The sequence below is a fragment of the Diadema antillarum genome, unplaced genomic scaffold (assembly GCF_040938485.1).
Source record: "Diadema antillarum isolate AM-2024a unplaced genomic scaffold, OU_Dant_1.0 scf00000071, whole genome shotgun sequence".
In the NCBI taxonomy this organism is placed as follows: domain Eukaryota; kingdom Metazoa; phylum Echinodermata; class Echinoidea; order Diadematoida; family Diadematidae; genus Diadema; species Diadema antillarum.
In genome coordinates, this window is record NW_027270960.1 from 829,858 (window position 1) to 847,500 (window position 17,643).

The 17,643-nt window shown below is 38.0% G+C and overlaps 1 protein-coding gene and 1 non-coding gene across 3 annotated transcripts; both read left to right on the plus strand.

Moving 5' to 3' along the window:
• The first annotated feature begins 484 nt into the window (after positions 1-484).
• LOC139716875 (uncharacterized) lies at positions 485-14,702 on the plus strand. 2 transcript variants are annotated; one of them, XM_071628402.1, is made up of 3 exons: positions 485-550; positions 5,986-6,135; positions 12,218-14,702. In XM_071628402.1, the coding sequence occupies exons 2-3, from the start codon at positions 6,034-6,036 to the stop codon at positions 12,893-12,895; spliced, it is 780 nt and encodes a 259-aa protein (XP_071484503.1). In that variant the 5' UTR covers positions 485-550; positions 5,986-6,033; the 3' UTR covers positions 12,896-14,702. The 2 variants fall into 2 exon arrangements, with proteins under 2 accessions (XP_071484503.1, XP_071484502.1); XM_071628401.1 differs by lacking the exon at positions 485-550 and adding an exon at positions 2,946-3,018.
• A 2,537-nt stretch (positions 14,703-17,239) lies between these two features.
• Positions 17,240-17,312, plus strand: Trnat-ggu (transfer RNA threonine (anticodon GGU)). The gene has a single exon. It is a non-coding gene; the product is annotated as a tRNA-Thr (tRNA).
• Positions 17,313-17,643: the final 331 nt, after the last annotated feature.

Genomic DNA, 17,643 nt, shown 5'->3' on the forward strand with positions numbered 1-17,643 from the left:
AGCGTTGAGAAAGTCTATGAAGGGACCAGCGACCGAATCCTAACATCTAAATTTTGATGTGAAATTATTAGAGTCAGTTGTATAGCGTTTCACTGTCCAAAAAATGTGGGTAAACTCAGTAAACCAATGACGCTAAATCTATCACCATCTAACTTTATTATGTTGTGAGTGATTGTTACAATTAAACTGACAGTCGCTCGAGTATAGCTGGCGCTGCTGGAGATGTCTTTAAGCTGCCAGAACATTATATCGTCCACGGTGGCCTCTTCAGTGTTGTCACTGTTCTATTAGAGGGCCCTGCCATTATTATTATTACCCTAGGCGTTGCTAGGTACGCTATGTACCATATATCATTTTCATATGAATGGCAATAATTGTGGCAGAACACAAAGTATTAAAGCCAAGTCGTGCAAGGCGTGCAATGTGATTTTCGTGAACCCCTTGAACGAGCAACATTGAATTGATAAAACCGCTCCAGCAAGTTCTGTTTTCCACTGCTCATGACCCCTGGAGTTGGATACGGCCTAAGGAACGTTACTGGTAGACATTGGTGAGCAGCATTAAGTCTTGAAGCTTTGTGAAGCCGCTCTTGCGAGTTCTGTATTAATGTACCTATGGATGCGATAACCTCCGCAGATGGGTAGGATTAAAAGAGAGTTAATCACAAACAGTGATGAGCGTGCAATTTGGTTCTGTCGCAAATCTAATCTTCCATTTGCCGCATGAAAATATAAGTGTATAAAGTTATGTATTATGGCATGACAAGTTGTTGTAACAGAGATTTGCCCCTTTAAGTGAGGGCCAGCAAAGCGAGAGCGTCGTAATCTAGAATGTAAGGACTATCATTAAATTTCGAAGCTTCGTGAAGCCGCTCTTGCGAGTTCTGTGTTAATGTACCCATAACCGCGATAACCTCCGCAGGTGGGTAGGATTAAAAGAGAATTAAAAACAAAAAGTGAATGTGTATTGCACCATAAATACGAATGTAGAATATTTCGAAACACACACACACACACACACACACACACACACACACACACACACACACACACACACACACACACACACACATACACGCACGCACAAACCGTAACTGGGTGCAGGCAAAAATGTAAGAACAAGACATGAAAAGCAAATTTAACAAGCAGGAAATGTATTTCGCGATTTCCGTTGTGTCAAGCTTTTGGTTTCGTTCGCTCTTCCCCCTTTCAGATTGAACAGTTTTATTCATTGGTGTCTTAAATACCGTGACATTTACGCTCTTTTCAACGTGACGATATTTTCGTCCTGCTGAGTACAAGAACCATTGTGGTGTTACTGTTTTTTTTATTTCTTTATTTGCTAGCATGGCTAATATTGATAAGATATATCATTGCATCTCAGTACCAGTTCCACTGAATACCGATTATATTGTAAAGTTATAAAATTTTACCTTTCAGTTTAACTTGATTCAATATCTGCCAGACAACGAAGAGAAATCTGCTGTGAATACCGTTGTAAATAGATATGATATCCTAGCATCCCTCATCATAATGGAGGAAGATAAAACAAAGATTTTTATTCTACTGATGCTGCTAACAAGCAAAGGCTGTCATTTCGAGTCAAGCGAAGTGAAAAAAAATCTCCCAAATATATTTGAAACAATGTTTCAAAGAAATCAATCCGTTCATAATTATCCAACACGGCGATCAAATGATTTCCATTTGCCATTTCTGAGAACTTTGTTGGCTCAAAACACATTCATCTACGATGGGCCAAAGTATTGGAATTCACTTCCCAACAATATTACAACAGCTCAATCTCCGAATTCCTTCAAGAATAAATTAAAATCATTTTTTTTCATTGAAATTTTATAATATCCAACCGAGTTAGTTTGCTTTTATCATCTCAGTCAAGTCATCATTCCTTTTTACATAAGTCCTTTTTCTAATTAAGTCCCTGTCTGTGTTTTAAATATAACGATGTGTTTACTCTCTCTTTCTCCTGCATTTTTACCAACATAATTACGTATAAAAAATGTTTTGCATTACATTCAATCCAGCTTGTATTTCATCACTTATTTTACATTATGGAATCTAGATTGCTTGCGTCCATGATGGCACGTGCTGTATTTTCCCCCCTTTTTCTCCCCCTTTTTTCTCTCTTTTTTTCCTTTTCTTTCTTTTTCCCTTCCAAATCATCTTGATGTCAGTTGACATCGGTTCGTTTATTTTGTTTTATATTGCTATTTTGTGTATTTTCTGAGGGTCCCATATCGTACAAGCTCTGCTTCTTAGTGGGACCCTCCACTTCCATCCTCATCCTTAGTTGACTTGTATTATACGCTTTATGTATATATCAACAAAGATGTAATCGCATCTGCTTCTTATTTTCATATTTATGTACCTTGTCAAATTATGTTCTGCAAGTATTACAAATATTTCTTTGATTTTGATGGAAGTGAAAATAAAGTTGAATTGAATTGAATTGAATTGATCAGATGAAGTTTTACATGTTTCGAAAACAAGTATATCAGAACGAAAGATCTCTCTAAGAGTATAAAGTTCAAACTACCCGGTTCCTTTAATAATAATGAAATGTTGATGAAAATAGGATGACGTGTGACGATGTATTAGCGAAAAACAGAAATTGAATTATTCTTAATTTGGCCTTAAACGGTCTTGTCTATTGAGGCAAGGTTGGTGAATTACCCATCTTGCTTAAGCAGGATTGTTGTATAAATCGCAGTGTGTGATATATTCATGAAATTGATGATCATGTGAGGTTGAAGAGGATGTTGCTTTGTGGTTGCTGGGAAAGTACCATATCCCAAGTGAGGGATGGTTTGGAATGGTACAAAGGGACAGGCAAACAAAGAAGGAGAAAGTGAAACTAGTATCAAATTTTTTTGCATTGAGCAATGATATACTTTTAAATTGACTACTTAGTCTGCAAACGCTAACTCCCACCATTCGGCCTCATGATTTGGGCTCTCGACACAGTTAAGCTACAGAAGTTTGGTGGAGTCACTCTGGGAAAGTAAGTTATATTCCTCCTCATTACCCGTGGGTTTTGTTTCAACGTATCACAATGCTGTCCGTCACAAGAGATGGGATTAGCATTGTTCTTCTTAATCCAAGTCACTTGTATTCCTAGAGACGTATCTAGTGACGACGAAGACTAGAATAGAGTTGGAGACAGTCGAAGATATGCTCCAACTTAACTGCAAGGCACTATATGGCTTTAGCTCAATTGTAGAATCGGTGCCCTATAGGCAGGATGTGACGGATACAAATCAACAAGCTGGTTATTTTTTTTTTTCGGCTTGGTCTATTATAAATACAACTGAATAAAAATGACCTTAAACTTACGTAGAATTACAGCAAAAGCATTTATTTAATACAGTGGTCAACGTAAATTCAAAGTATTAAAGGTTTCATTGAGATATGGTCTACATGCTACTTTTTCATCAGAATGACATGTTGCTGATATCAAACTAATTTTGATTATCAAAAAAAAAAAAAAAAGATTCGTGATTATCACCAGACCTTACGAGATTTGCGAGGGCTGGAATCATTCGATTGTGGCAGTACTGCTGCAAAATGTGTAGAGTCTGCGATTCTGCCACCCTGATGTGTGATTAAGTAGGTCTAGTCTTGAGTTCCACTTTTTTGGTCGCCCACTATACTTGTTCTGTCCTTGACATCACGATTTTGTATCAAAAATTCGCAACAGAATCATCTCAGTGAATATTATTTGATATACTATACATTTTCCCAGCCAATTTTGTAAAATAATCAACCATTTTCGTTTCATGTGCATACACATTTCTGTGTTTCAAGCAGCTGAGTGACTTTAGTCGAATGATTTCATGCTTAGTGCTTTTAAATTCGTCTTTTATAGGCAACCGTGTTAAAACTTACAAATTTCAAATTCGGATGTAAACATTCAGTTGTAAGCATTACATTGTTCATGTGATCTTTAGTTTCATCATGATCAACGTATCGTGTTAGTCATCTTAATTTTGCATCTTTATTTTCATTATGATCATCATGTTGTTTTAGTGATCTTCATTTTACTTTGGCGTTGGCGTGCCAAGCACCTCGCCATGTATAGGCCTGGGTATGCCGGTACCATCGGTCACATTTCTCTTGGGTGATGGCAGCGGCGTTGTTGTGTCTAACTCATAGATGGATGAATATCGACTTTTAATAGAACTATTTGGATCACACATGATGATGAAAGTACAGATGCTATACTTGAAGATCCTAAAAATAATGTAATGACCCGTGATGAAGAGAATGACTTACATTGAAGATCACAAAGTATTGATAAAAAGAAAGAAAGTTTGTGTATTACGAAGGTGAATGCTCAGTTGTGAGAATCGATCGCTCAAAAACGAAATTGAAAGTGTTTCGAAATGCATTCCCCGTCCATCGCACTAATTTGAATGCATATACTGTATTTATTTGGAAATTCATGATTAAAAATGCATGATTGATACGCATGAATTTGAAGGCTTATAACAAAACGAAAATGGATAATTTTACGAAATGTCGAGTTCATCGGATCTTACAGAAATTGTAGCGCCTCACATGGACCCTTACAAGGACCACTAATCCTCATGATTCAGATCAGTAACACCAGAAATGCCACTGATTTAATTCTCTTCATCTCTGTATGTTCGATACACAGTCAACAGACCTTCTCCTCTGCATGTTCTGATCATGATTTACTCTCATTACGTGGTAAAGTAGTACGATTTATCTAATGTGATTGAGTGGTTCCATACCAATAGACTGTCTATTGATATCGACAACTGAGTAATCGTCTATAAGATCTGCCGAACTTATTGTTAATAATTTTAATCTTCCATGTGCTACTGCAACAAAGTTTTTATGGAATACGTTTTGATTCAAGGTTATCGTGGAAATACCACATAAACGAGGTTCAAAGGAGAATTTCAAAGCATTATTTTAAGTAAACTCTCACAAATTTTGCCGTGAAATATCTGACGGATTTTAGATCGCATTCTAATTTTTCCATTTCTATTGCATTGTAACTTGGTACGGGCAAATACATCCGCAACAAAATTAAATACGAATCTATACCAATCCAAATCAAAGCAATTCGAATTGCTACAAGAGCGCATCCGCGATTTCATGTTAACCCGTTCCATCATGAACTGAAGCTTCTTAATCTTACTGAGCTTATTCAGTATCAACTGGGTATCTGTATTAATTATTGGAACGACGGCCTTCTGCTAATTTTCCAATGTAGATTATTCGCACTATTTTTCATTATCAATACCGTACCAGTTTGTACCCGTTCGTCTTTATCTTCTCGCCTGCATAATATTACGTCACAGGATAGCTCCTTTATTATGCCAACATAATGTCAGATTCACTGGCCCGAAAATTTGGAGTGACTTTCTACTTCTCATAAATAAACAATTTCAAAACAAAGTTTAAGAAACATCTTCTATCACAACCACTGTTTGCTATTTCCTATGACAATTTTTTTTGGTCTCCTGTATGGATATATTTTATTTTCTTCTTGTCACTCTATTATAGTTGTATGCATTGTTTTCTTGCCTAATAGCTGCTTTCCACCCTCATTTCCTCTTACATTTTCATGCACGTCTTCCTGGTTATGTTTATATAAGTTCATATTCATGTCACCGGAAATGTAAACGTGTCTGTCCCTGTTCCTATGTCAGTTTCTGTATCTTCATCTCCATTATTTCATTTTATTACCGCATATATCTATTATATGTTGCGGGCACACTCGCCAAAAATTTGCTACTTTTAGAGATTAGCCCGAGGCATATTCAAAATTATCGCATTGTTATCTATACTTATAGTTGCATCCTGGAGACAGATACCATTCAACTTCCTCCTGAAAAGAAAAATTGTATCTCTTGAGCTTGCAGTGTTGACCTGACGATTACAGAGCACTATGATGACGTTTTATCAAATGATGGTCTGACATTAAATTGTGACACAGGGCTGCAGCTATATAGTGTTCTACGCACCCCATCACAAGGCAATAGAAATGGAAGACGCCACCAAAACAGGAGGCGATGAGGAAACCAACAGCGGCAGTAAATCCGGCCAGGCTGTGACAACTCAACCCAAGAGAAGTTCAAATTCTCAGGTATGATCTGCTATGAGTATTGTTTCTCTCATCCCTTCCGACCTTCCTGATACTTTGGACAATCTAGTATTATGGTTAGCACTTGTTTCTTTCAGCAAGTCATCAACATAATAGTAAATAATGCTCCCCTTTGCCTCACAACAACAAAACAAAAAGAGCGATAAGGGATTAAGATCGACTATAAAACTTAATGAACCATACCCATCTTAAATCATCTTACAGATGCCGTTCGGCATTTACTAATGTAATTACTAAAGTAAATTTTACCAGAGAACTTCATTAATCACCTTCCACGTACTCTTGGGATCATTTTTGTAGGGATCAAACTGCCTCGATCGTGAAATAGCTCTTCTTAGCAAATCTCAAAGAAGTTGTAAGAATATTGCGATAACGAACATGTATGCTCTTCTTATTTTCATTTGGATTCCACTTATATTTAGTAATTCATTTTTACGATTGTTAGACTTAAAGAGAGATTTGGTGATCCAAGGCATTCTTGGTGCTGTTTTATAAGTAGATCGAATGGACTGCCGTAAAGGAATAGTTTCATCATATTGTATAATAAATACTTCAAAAAATTATTAAAAGCAGTTTTTACATCATCATCAATAGCAAAAACTTCTTCCCAGTTAGCAGTCAATAATCTCTCCCTGAGTCTATCGATTATGTTCAGAAAAATCACGGAATGTAAATGTTAGAGCCTTCAAACAACTGTTTTTCACAAAAGGAAACTTGGCATATATCGGAAAATGATAAGATATATGAGATTCTATTACACCGGATGATACAGACGAAATATCGTTAGGAAATATTTTGTCTATCAACGTGTATGATGTATCAGTCACACGGGTAGGTTTTCTGATTAATGGTATAAGATATTTTGATAACATCAAATCTAAAAATTCTTGACAATGGACATTATCGATGTAATGAAGCAAATTCAAATTGAAGTCCCCCATAATGAAAATAGTCTTTTGATTAGGAAACGTACTAACAACAAATAGGAAAATGTTTCAAGGAAAAATCCTGGAAATTGGAACACGGTGGCTTATAAATTTCACCAACCACAATATTCTTTCGTTTCGGCCTTTCGTTTTCAATAACAATACTTTCCAAACTATCACACATTTTAACTAAATCTTTCAGTATTTTAACTCTCATGTTATCTGTGACAAAAAAAATCCCCTACGCCATCTCCTCTCCTACTCAGTCTATTATTTGAATAAAAGGCATATCCGGGAATAGAAAAAAAAAAATGAGGACGCAAGGCTGTTTATCCAAGTCTCTGAGACACCAATGACGGAACAATCAGATTTCACCTAATTTAAAAATATTTTCAACTGATCAATTTTCTCATTAAGACTTCTTGAATTATACTGCAAAAGAAGAAGTTGGCCAACAGAATCCTTTTGCGCTATTTGAATCATTTCATTCACGGAATGATAGTTATTGGTGATGTTATAAACTAACCTATCATTGTGATCAAAATCAAATTGCAGCTCTGGTGTGGCCGTGCAAAGTGACTGTAAAAACTCAGAGGTGTCAGCACATTCTGTAGTCTCAGTCACGAATACAGAGTTTATATTAGCGTCATCTGCCATTGTGAATTAGGTTACAACTAGTGGGAGAGAAAGAGTTACCAGTAAATAAACGGAGAGACAAACGAGGCATGGTTTCCACTCATGTAACATACGCAAGAAATAGCCTACCGGTTGAAAGGATTCGATGTATATGTAAAATATTGACATTGAGAATACAAGAAGTGCATGACATTACTACTAAAAAAGGTACAATTTGACATAGTTTGCCATAAACGAAAACACCGTTTGAATAACGATTGGGAGATTTCGTTGCCGAGTAGCATATATAGACTCTGTTTTTTTTTTAAAGCCCCTACCGTGGGAGGGGGGTATCCTCCTCCCACACCCTCCCCCTGCTCGGTCGCTTCGCTCCCTCGCCGAGGATCTCACACCGTCACATATAAATGTACCCCCCCCCCCCCATGTTATAATCATAGTACTTCGCACTAATTTTTTTTCACTGCTTAATTTCCTACAAATTTTCTTTTAAATGCTCTATAAACGCGACTTTTGTACTCTGTTCTTACAAACAGTCCCTACCGTGGGAGGGGGGTACCCCCCTCCCACACCCTCCCCCACCCTCCCCCGCTCGGTCGCTTCGCTCCCTCGCCGAGGATCTTGAGTTACACCGTCACATTTAATGTACCTCCGTATGTTATAATCACAGCCCTTCGCACTAAAAAAATTCCACTATGTGTAAATTCCTAGCATTTTTCTTTTAAATGCTCTAGAAATGCAACTTTTGTACTCTGTTTTTTACAAAAAGTCCCTACCGTGGTACCCCCGCTGGGTTGCTTCGCTCCCTCGCCGAGGATTTCACACCGTCACACAACGGCGTAGCCAGGATTTCATCTTAGGGGGGGCGGTTAGTCTGCGAGGGAGCGAAGCGACCGAGCCCGAGCGAGCGGAGCGAGCGAGGGGGGGAGGGTGTGGGAGGGGGGTGTCCCCCCTCCCACGGTAAGAACTTTTTGCATTTTGATGTTGTAAATGGTGCAATTTGATGCATGCTTTTGCGCGTTTTATCGACGTGAAACACTCCCACTTGTTTATGGTAGCAGTTTATTTTGATGTAGATTATTATTGAACAATTTGCCTATAAAATGGTATAATTTAGATACACTTCTTGTATTAACTCTTTTCACTGAATATCATGAACGCGACTGAACCCGAGCGAGCGGAGCGAGCGAGGGGGTAGGGGAGGGTGTGGGAGGGGGGTGTCCCCCCTCCCACGGTAAGAACTTTTTGCATTTTGATGTTGCAAATGGTGCAATTTGATGCATGTTTTTGCGCGTTTTATCGACGTGAAACAGTCCCATTTGTTTAAGGTATATAGCAGTATATTTTAGTGTAGATTGTTATTGAAGAATTTGCCTATAAAATGGTGTTTTTTAAACACACTTCTTGTATTAATTCTTTTCATTGAATATCATGAAGGCAACTGAACACTAGCGAGCGGAGCGAGCGAGGGGGAGGGGAGGGTGTGGGAGGAGGGTGTCCCCCTCCCACGGTAAGAACTTTTTGCATTTTGATGTTGTAAATGGTGCAATTTGAAGCATGTTTTTGCGCGTTTTATCGACGTGAAACAGTCCCACTTGTTTAAGGTAGCAGTATATTTTAGTGTAGATTATGGAACAATTTGCCTTTAAAATGGTGTAATCTAAATGCACTTCTTGTATTAATTCTTTTCACTGAATATCATGAACGCGACTGAACCCGAGCGAGCGGAGCGAGCGAGGGGGTAGGGGAGGGTGTGGGAGGGGGGATGTCCCCCTCCCACGGGAAGAACTTTTTGCATTTTGATGTTGCAAATGGTGCAATTTGATGCATGTTTTTACGCGTTTTATCGACGTGAAACAGTCCCACTTGTTTAAGGTACATAGCAGTATATTTTAGTGTAGATTATTATGGAAGAATTTGCCTATAAAATGGTGTAATTTAAACACACTTCTTGTATTAATTCTTTTCACTGAATATCATGAACGCGACTGAACCTGGGCGAGCGGAGAGAGCGAGGGGGGAGGGGGGGGTGTGGGAGGGGGGTGTCCCCCTCCCACGGTAAGAACTTGCATTTTGATATTGCAAATGGTGCATTTTGATGCATGTTTTTGCGCGTTTTATCGACATGAAACAGTCCCACTTGTTTAAGGTAGCAGTACATTTTAGTGTAGATTATTATGGAACAATTTGCCTTTAAAATGGTGTAATCTAAATGCACTTTTTGTATTAATTCTTTTCACTGAATCATGAACGCGACTGAACCCGAGCAAATGGAGCGAGCGAGGGGGAGGGGAGGGTGTGGGAGGGGGGTGTCCCCCCTCCCACGGTAAGAACTTTTTGCATTTTGATGTTGCAAATGGTGCAATTTGATGCATGTTTTTGCGTGTTTTAACGAGTTGAAACAGTCCCACTTGTTTATGGTTGCAGTATATTTTAGTGTAGATTATTATTGAACAATTTGCCTATAAAATGGTATAATTTAAATACACTAGTCATCTTGTATTAATTCTTACACTGAATATCATGAACGCTGTCTGTTCAGCAATCAAGCAGAAAGCATGCCCACGAGGGTGTAGATAGGGGCATATCCCCTGCCACACGAAGGTGATTTTGCGTTTTCAGACCTGAAATTCAGCAATCTGGTGCAAAGTTTTGGTGCAATACTTTTTTATCGAAGTGTTAAAATCACGGAATTTAGCTCTTATTCCGAATGTGCACCATCTGTGTGTATGTATAAAGTCTAGTGAGGTAGAGCTTAGGGGAAGGGGGATTCCCCCTCCCGCACGCGGAGCTTTTGCGTTTTTAGAATTGAAATAAAGCGATCTGGGTATAGCCACAGCGGGGGGGGGGGGGGGGGGGGCGAGCAGGGAGAAGGCGTTGGCGAGTGTTATCTCCACCCTTCCCTTCCGATGGAGCTTTTGCCTTTTTAAGGTTAAATTGAGATATCTATCGTATACGCATATTGAGTTTTCGGAATATAAGTGATAAGTCTTGTGCACTCAGAATTATTCATAATATTTTGTAAATCTAAAAAGTGTACTTAGCTAGGGAAAGAGGTACAGAGGGGGACACCCCTCCCAAGCAAAATCTCTCGTGCTCGTGCAAAATCGTGCAAAATCTCTCGTGCTTGGGAGGGGGACACCCCTCCCAAGCACGAGAGATTTTGCATATTTTGAATTGAAATTCAACGATCTGGTGCACACTTTGAGTGAAATATTTAAAAAATATATATCTCCGTCACATAATGTGCCCCCGTCGAGATTTTGTCCTCCCCCCCCCCCAAAAAAAAAAAAAAAAAAAAAAAAAAGTGTTCCGGCGCGCTTGCACACTACGCATTTGCTGTATGTAAGTTTTTTAAAACTAATTCAATGTAATTTGTGCACATTATTTTCTGGGAATGGAATGTTACACAATCCATAATTATGTTGACCGACCAACCCTGAAATTATTCTACCGGGCCCTCATCCAGAGTAGGCCTACTTACCTACAATTTCATATGCTACTACAGAAATACATGTACAACGCAAAAAGAACCAAAATCGCACTGACCACATAAGCGGGTGGGGCAAAGTGTATTACAGGCAGGGGACTTTTTTGGGCGAAGTCAAAAGTCAAAAAGATTATGCACATATTATGGGTATAATCTCTCCGGGATCAGATTGCGCGCACCTCGCATCATTGTACACGTTTCCGCCAGCCATTCATTCCAAATTTCATCCACATGTGCAATCGCCATGCCTTTAGGGAATTCCATGTCTGTGAATGAATAATGGAGATTTGTTTGTTTGATTTTTTTTATTGTGTTGTGACGCTGTTACATCATGTACTTTATAGAATGTTATAAGGTGTTAATTAAGATGTATACAGATGATATATGAAGATGAAGATGTTGATATAAAGAAGAGGAGGATTTTTCTGAACGTTGAGTCTTCAATGATGACCTTATCATTATCATGGATTTCTTTAAACTACCCAATTAAGTAAAATATACGTGACATGCACTGTGAATATCATGATCATTATCTTTATTTTCTGCAACAACCAAAGTAAAAGATTTTTGTTTGTCAGAATGTAGCGTGTTGTGCGTATGACACATGCCATTCTTTGAACAATTGTTATTTGTGTATTTCTCTAATATATGTGGTGGACGGAACATTTCCACATTCGTATTTGTATACAATAAAACATTAAATTCAATTCCATTCAATTCAGTTCAGTTCAGTTCAGTTCAATCATGCATCACGTCCAAATTTAATAAGACATTATTCAATGTTTTGCTCTGTTTCTATTTTCTATATATTTGTAATGATTGGTAAAAGGAGAGCATGAAAGTGAAAACCCTGAGCAAAACGTCATTATCTGAAGGTCATTTTCACTGTATGCGTATTTCCATTCATGAAACAGGTGTGAAATTTGTTTTCCTGTATACTATTTATAAGTACCATCCAATAATTACTCATTCTTGCTTCTTTTTATTCTTCTTCTTTCGTCCGCTAATGAAAAAGGAGCGGGCTGGGAGCAGCAACGCTGGCAGCCAGGATAACTATCCTATTGTGACAAGGAAGCCTGCATACTGTAACGGATCCTGCTGTGGCAAGGCTCTGGTCACTGCTAAAGCCGGAACTGGGTCGGTGAAGAAGGAAATTAACCCCGATGCTTCCATGGAGTGTGTTGGTCCCATCGTGGGGTGTGACCTGTCTCTTGTAAAAGACGAATGCGCACTTGCCTTGGGCTGCAAAACGCAGGTCTGCGCCGCAAACTTCGTCTTCAATATTCTGGCTGTCACACTCGGGTTGGCGTTTAACACGAGGTGCGTTTATACCGAGGATGAAGTCGAGGTACAAGTGATGGGAACTGGGATCGATTCATCGTCTGGGATGGCTGTATGCCTTCTGGGATCCAAATTCGGCATTCATGACAAGGAAAAGGCGAAGAAGAAAAAGCAAAAGAAGAAGGCAGAACAGAAGAAGGGGGCAAATCAGAGGAAGAAGGCAAATCAGAGGAAGAAAGCATGGGAGGGGGAAGAGGATGAAGAGGGAGGGGAAGAGGAGGACGGAGGAGAAGGGGCAGAAGGGGAAGGGGCGGAAGGGGAAGGGGCAGAAGAGGGAGGGGCGGAAGAGGAAGAGGCAGAAAAGGAAGAGGAAGAGGAAGAGGCGGAAGAAGAGGCGGAAGAGGATGAATAAGAAGATAACGATAAGAGCGAAGACAATGGAGTAGAAAAGGGAGACACAGTGGAAGTCAAGAACAGGTAAATGCTGCTCTAAGTGTTATGGAAAATTAGTTATCTCTAATTAGTACCAGCATATGCACAGATCCGTTACTTCGTTTGATATTGTATAGCACTGTAGTAATTCAACCTGTAGGTATTTTTTCTTTGGCGACTTAGCGCAAACCAAATGTCGTCGAATGGATGAAACATGAAAATATGTTAATAAATTGTTAAGCTTGTTTCACATTCGGCTTGAAGATGTCTAAGGCTAGTTTTGAGCTCAAACTGTTGCAATCCAGACAGTAAAGAGATGGAAGTTACATTTGTTTTTGTTTCCATATCAGAAAACTTGTGTGAATTTTTAATTCATTGTGTGTTTTGGATGGGTTTTTACTTCGATGGAAACTATGGAATTATTTTTAGTATAGGAGTACATGGAATACATAATGTAAATACAAAGGACGGTTACAACTCATTACATCATGTGGCTGCTTAGAATATTTACAAGTGACAATGATGATACTATAAGAAGTCAGAGCTGAAACCAGCTTTCAGGACTAGATATTCTAGCTTTTTTGTTTTTGTCAATGCAACTTCGTTTCAGATAGCAGGCTTTTAAATGCACTGTGTAATAAGCACGATGCCGGCGTTGCTATCCGCATTATACTCATAGTTGTAGTTTAAAGCATTTCTGCGTGTCATTTGCTGCTTCTCTTACAAAGATTGTTGGTGTGAAAATGACAGAAAGGTTTGCTAATTTCTCCTTTCGGCTGTTCCGTGGAGTGAGTCTCGTAAAGAGATGAAAATAAACTGTTTTGCTCAAAGTTGCTTATACAATTAAAGATGCTTGAAGTTATAATCTAAAAATGTGTGGATGATAATGTACCTATAAGATGGTTTAAAATCATACATAAGCTTTTACTTTGTTTGTCAGCGCTGCTTCCAAACTTGAAAAATAAACCATAACTTTACACTTTTCTCCAAGCAGTAACAGATTGGTAGATTCTGAGCATAGGTTTCACAGATTTGACCCCCTTTGCTATGACGAAAAAATATTTTTTTTTTTTTGGCTCGTCGTTGTAATGCAAAACGTTGTAGTGAATACTAGCGTTTGTGATAAATTATAATAATGTCTGTTGATGAGCCTGTCGTAGAATAGCCAGCTCTTTTGACTATTCTGTGTGCGACAAAACATGACAAAAATGCAAACGTGTATTGAATGGGGTCCCACGAACTCGATACCCACGAGTCATACGACCCATGATTTAGACATTAAAAAAAAAAGGTCCATGAGTCATTACACCCACGAGTCATACAGTCCACTTGATAGAAATTATAAGTAAAACAGGCCCACTAGCTAAACACTAAGTAGAACAGGCACATGAGAAAGACACTAGGCAAATAAGGTCCAATAGCTCGACACTTTACATTATAGGACCCGCAACGTAATATGGGGCTCGTGTGCCTTATTTGCCTATATACCGTCTAGCTCATGGACCGTACAGCTCTTGGACCTATTTAGTTGATGTCGAGCTCTTCGGCCTCGTTAGTGTCTAGCTCGTGGGCTGTATGACTCGTGGGCTGTGTGATTAGTGGGTTGGAGCTCGTGACTTGCACCCGTTTTGAAAAACATACACTCGATACAGTTTCTGAGCCTCAGAGGACTATACATGTACTATGGATTGTGAGATGGTGCATACTACACGAGTCGTGTGTTGACTGCATGTGTGAATGTGTGCGGTGATTACTGTTTACTGCATCAGGGATTGTGAACTTATTAAAGTGGGCATACACGTGTATTTGCTAGATCATGAATTTCTTGGCGGATGAGCGGCAGTGATATCTGCTTAGAGGTTATTCATATTGATTAAATACTTCCGTCGAAGTGCTTTTAGTACAACTGTAGTAACACTGATCAATGCAGCGTTTATTCAGGTGCGTTATTCTGTAGGGCAATTTGTCCATTATGTCTTCGTAGATCCCAGCTTTAATGAATATGTATATATATATATATATATATATATATATATATATATGCGTGTGTGTGTGCGTGTGTGTTTGTGTATGCATATATATATGTATATACATATGTATATCAATATATTTTTTTATGTATAGATTATTCATATTTCACTTCAATCTGTCAAACATCAACTGAATATGAAACACATGAACATTACGTATATGCCACCTGAATATACATTTACATACAGACAAAATGCATGTCGGGTGTATCAACCCTTTCTGTGCTAGTGAGTCAAATGTGCACAAATTTCACACATAAACCTATGGACAGGTAATTAATATGCCACGCAGCGGGTTAGGGAAAGTGGGGTAAAACGGACCTTGAGGGCAAGACGAATTCCCCCCATTATCTCCATAATCGTCTGGACTGCATCAGTACTGCTGTGATAAAAGTTAAAGAATTGAAATTCACGAAAGGCAAGTATCAATTGCAGCATTTGGTTGGTGGATTTTTTTTTTTTTTTTGTTGGACTGCTTATGTTCTTTTTAGTTACTCATGTTTGAATTAATCACGCAAAATGTATGTATACCTTGAACTGGGACCTTTGCCTTAAAATGAAATTTTCCCTTTGTTCTGACAAACTGCCATGGAAGCAACGGCTCGTATTATTCCACTTTCATACACACACACACACACACACCCTCATACACGCACAAGTATTTTTTTTATTGTCAATCTTTAATTTTGTTCCTTTTCATATAAACAATAAAATACAAATTAGTTAATTGCAAAATACAAATCTCATTATGACAACACAAATTCCACATTGTCAATATTACGAATGAAAAAGAAAGAATTTTGTACATTAAAAAAAAATCATAAAGAACAGGCAAACACATCAGACAGAAGGGAACAAGGCACCTTCCCCCTCCCCCATCCAACCCCATGTCCGGTGAACCCGATCACATTCTCACTCACTCAAATACTTGAATCACAAAGTTACAGTGCTGATACTGCCAGCGAAGCATTAGTTATGGGTGTGTATACAGGTATAGGAAGGTAGAAAAAAAAAACATACAACCAACAGCAAAAACCCAAACAGTTACATCCCACACACTGCCGAACAGAATCATAAGAATTAAGTTTAAAAAAAATCACAATACTACATTTACATTCCCTAAATATTTAACTCTGCCCATTTCAATAAGAGTAACCCTCAAGTTTTAGTCGCTAATTCCTTTTCCTGATCTTTATAATCTGTAATCATCATTAAAAGTTCATTCGTTGAAGGAAGCACTCCTTTTGATCTGGAAATATATATGATATATTTTAGAATGAAAATAATGGAATTACACATTTTGATTCTTTTAGAGCTTCGTTGAATCCACATAGAAATAAAATTCAAGTTACTGATATCTATTTCCCTCAAATCTAATTTATTATTACTTGCCAATTTCTTTGAACTTGTTCACAAAACAGAAATATATGTGGATACGTCTCTTCCTTCTTTTTACAAAAAGAACATAATTTATCAGAAACAAATCCAAATCTATAGAGGCGCTCTTTGATGTATAAGGCACCATGTAGTAACTTATAAATTCCCTTAACTTAAACCAAATTATTGTCCGTCTTATTCTCAAAAATATTTCCTTAATTTTTTCCCTACCAAAATTATATTGATTACACCCATCTCGTATTTGTAAATCATAGCAATATAGATATGAAGTTGTCTAATAAATAATCATATATTTTCTTAGAATTTAAGATTAGGCAATGTGCCTACTTTCCACGATTTTTAATCTAATACCAAAATTATGGCCATCAGTCTGCATAATATGGTCTCTCATTTTCCAATCAGTTGGAATAAGATTAGATATAATAATCATTAATTTTCAGGAATCTTTTACTTTCGACACCATAATTCCTTAAATAAAAACATGATTTCATATCTATTTCATCCACTATATCATCTATTTGAACAACCCCTTTCTTTAATAAATCCTCATCAAATATCATTATATTTCTTTTACAAATATGTCTTTTATTTATAAAAATACGGTTTGCAACTGATTGACAGGTTGCCCTACATCGACGTAAATAAATACTGAATTGATCAGCGTTTTAGTAGTAGCCATGATAAAAATCATGGGCGTACATACTCGAGCAGGATTCGAACCTACGACAATCGACGTACATCTACGTAAATAAACACTGAATTGATTTTAGTAGAGCAATTTGTCAATCAGTTGCAATGAAAAAACACCTCGACGGAAGAATTTCATGAATTTGAATAATTACGCAGTACCCGTTGCATGCTATAAGGATTAGAACCAACACTTGCTGACGGGCGAAAGCTCGGTGGTCTAGTGGAGATGACGCCTGTCCGGTGATCAGGAGGTCGTAGGTTCGAATCCTACTCGAGTATGTACGCCCATGATTTTTATCCTGGCTACTACTAAAACACTGATCAATTCAGTGTTTATTTACGTCGATTTACGTCGCTGTAGGGCAATTTGTCAATCAGTTGCAATGAAAAACATCTCGACGGAAGAATTTCATGAATTTGAAAAATAAGGTTATTCTTATTTTCTTCAAAATGTCTTCATTTATCCATTTCTTGCCACACATTCAACATTTCCTTGTAAAAAGGAGCCAGAATTTTCAAATTCATTTTATCAAAGTCATAATCACATTAGGAATATACACCTCTCCCCAAATTTCCTGCCGAAATAATCAAATGAAATCTTCCATCCTGA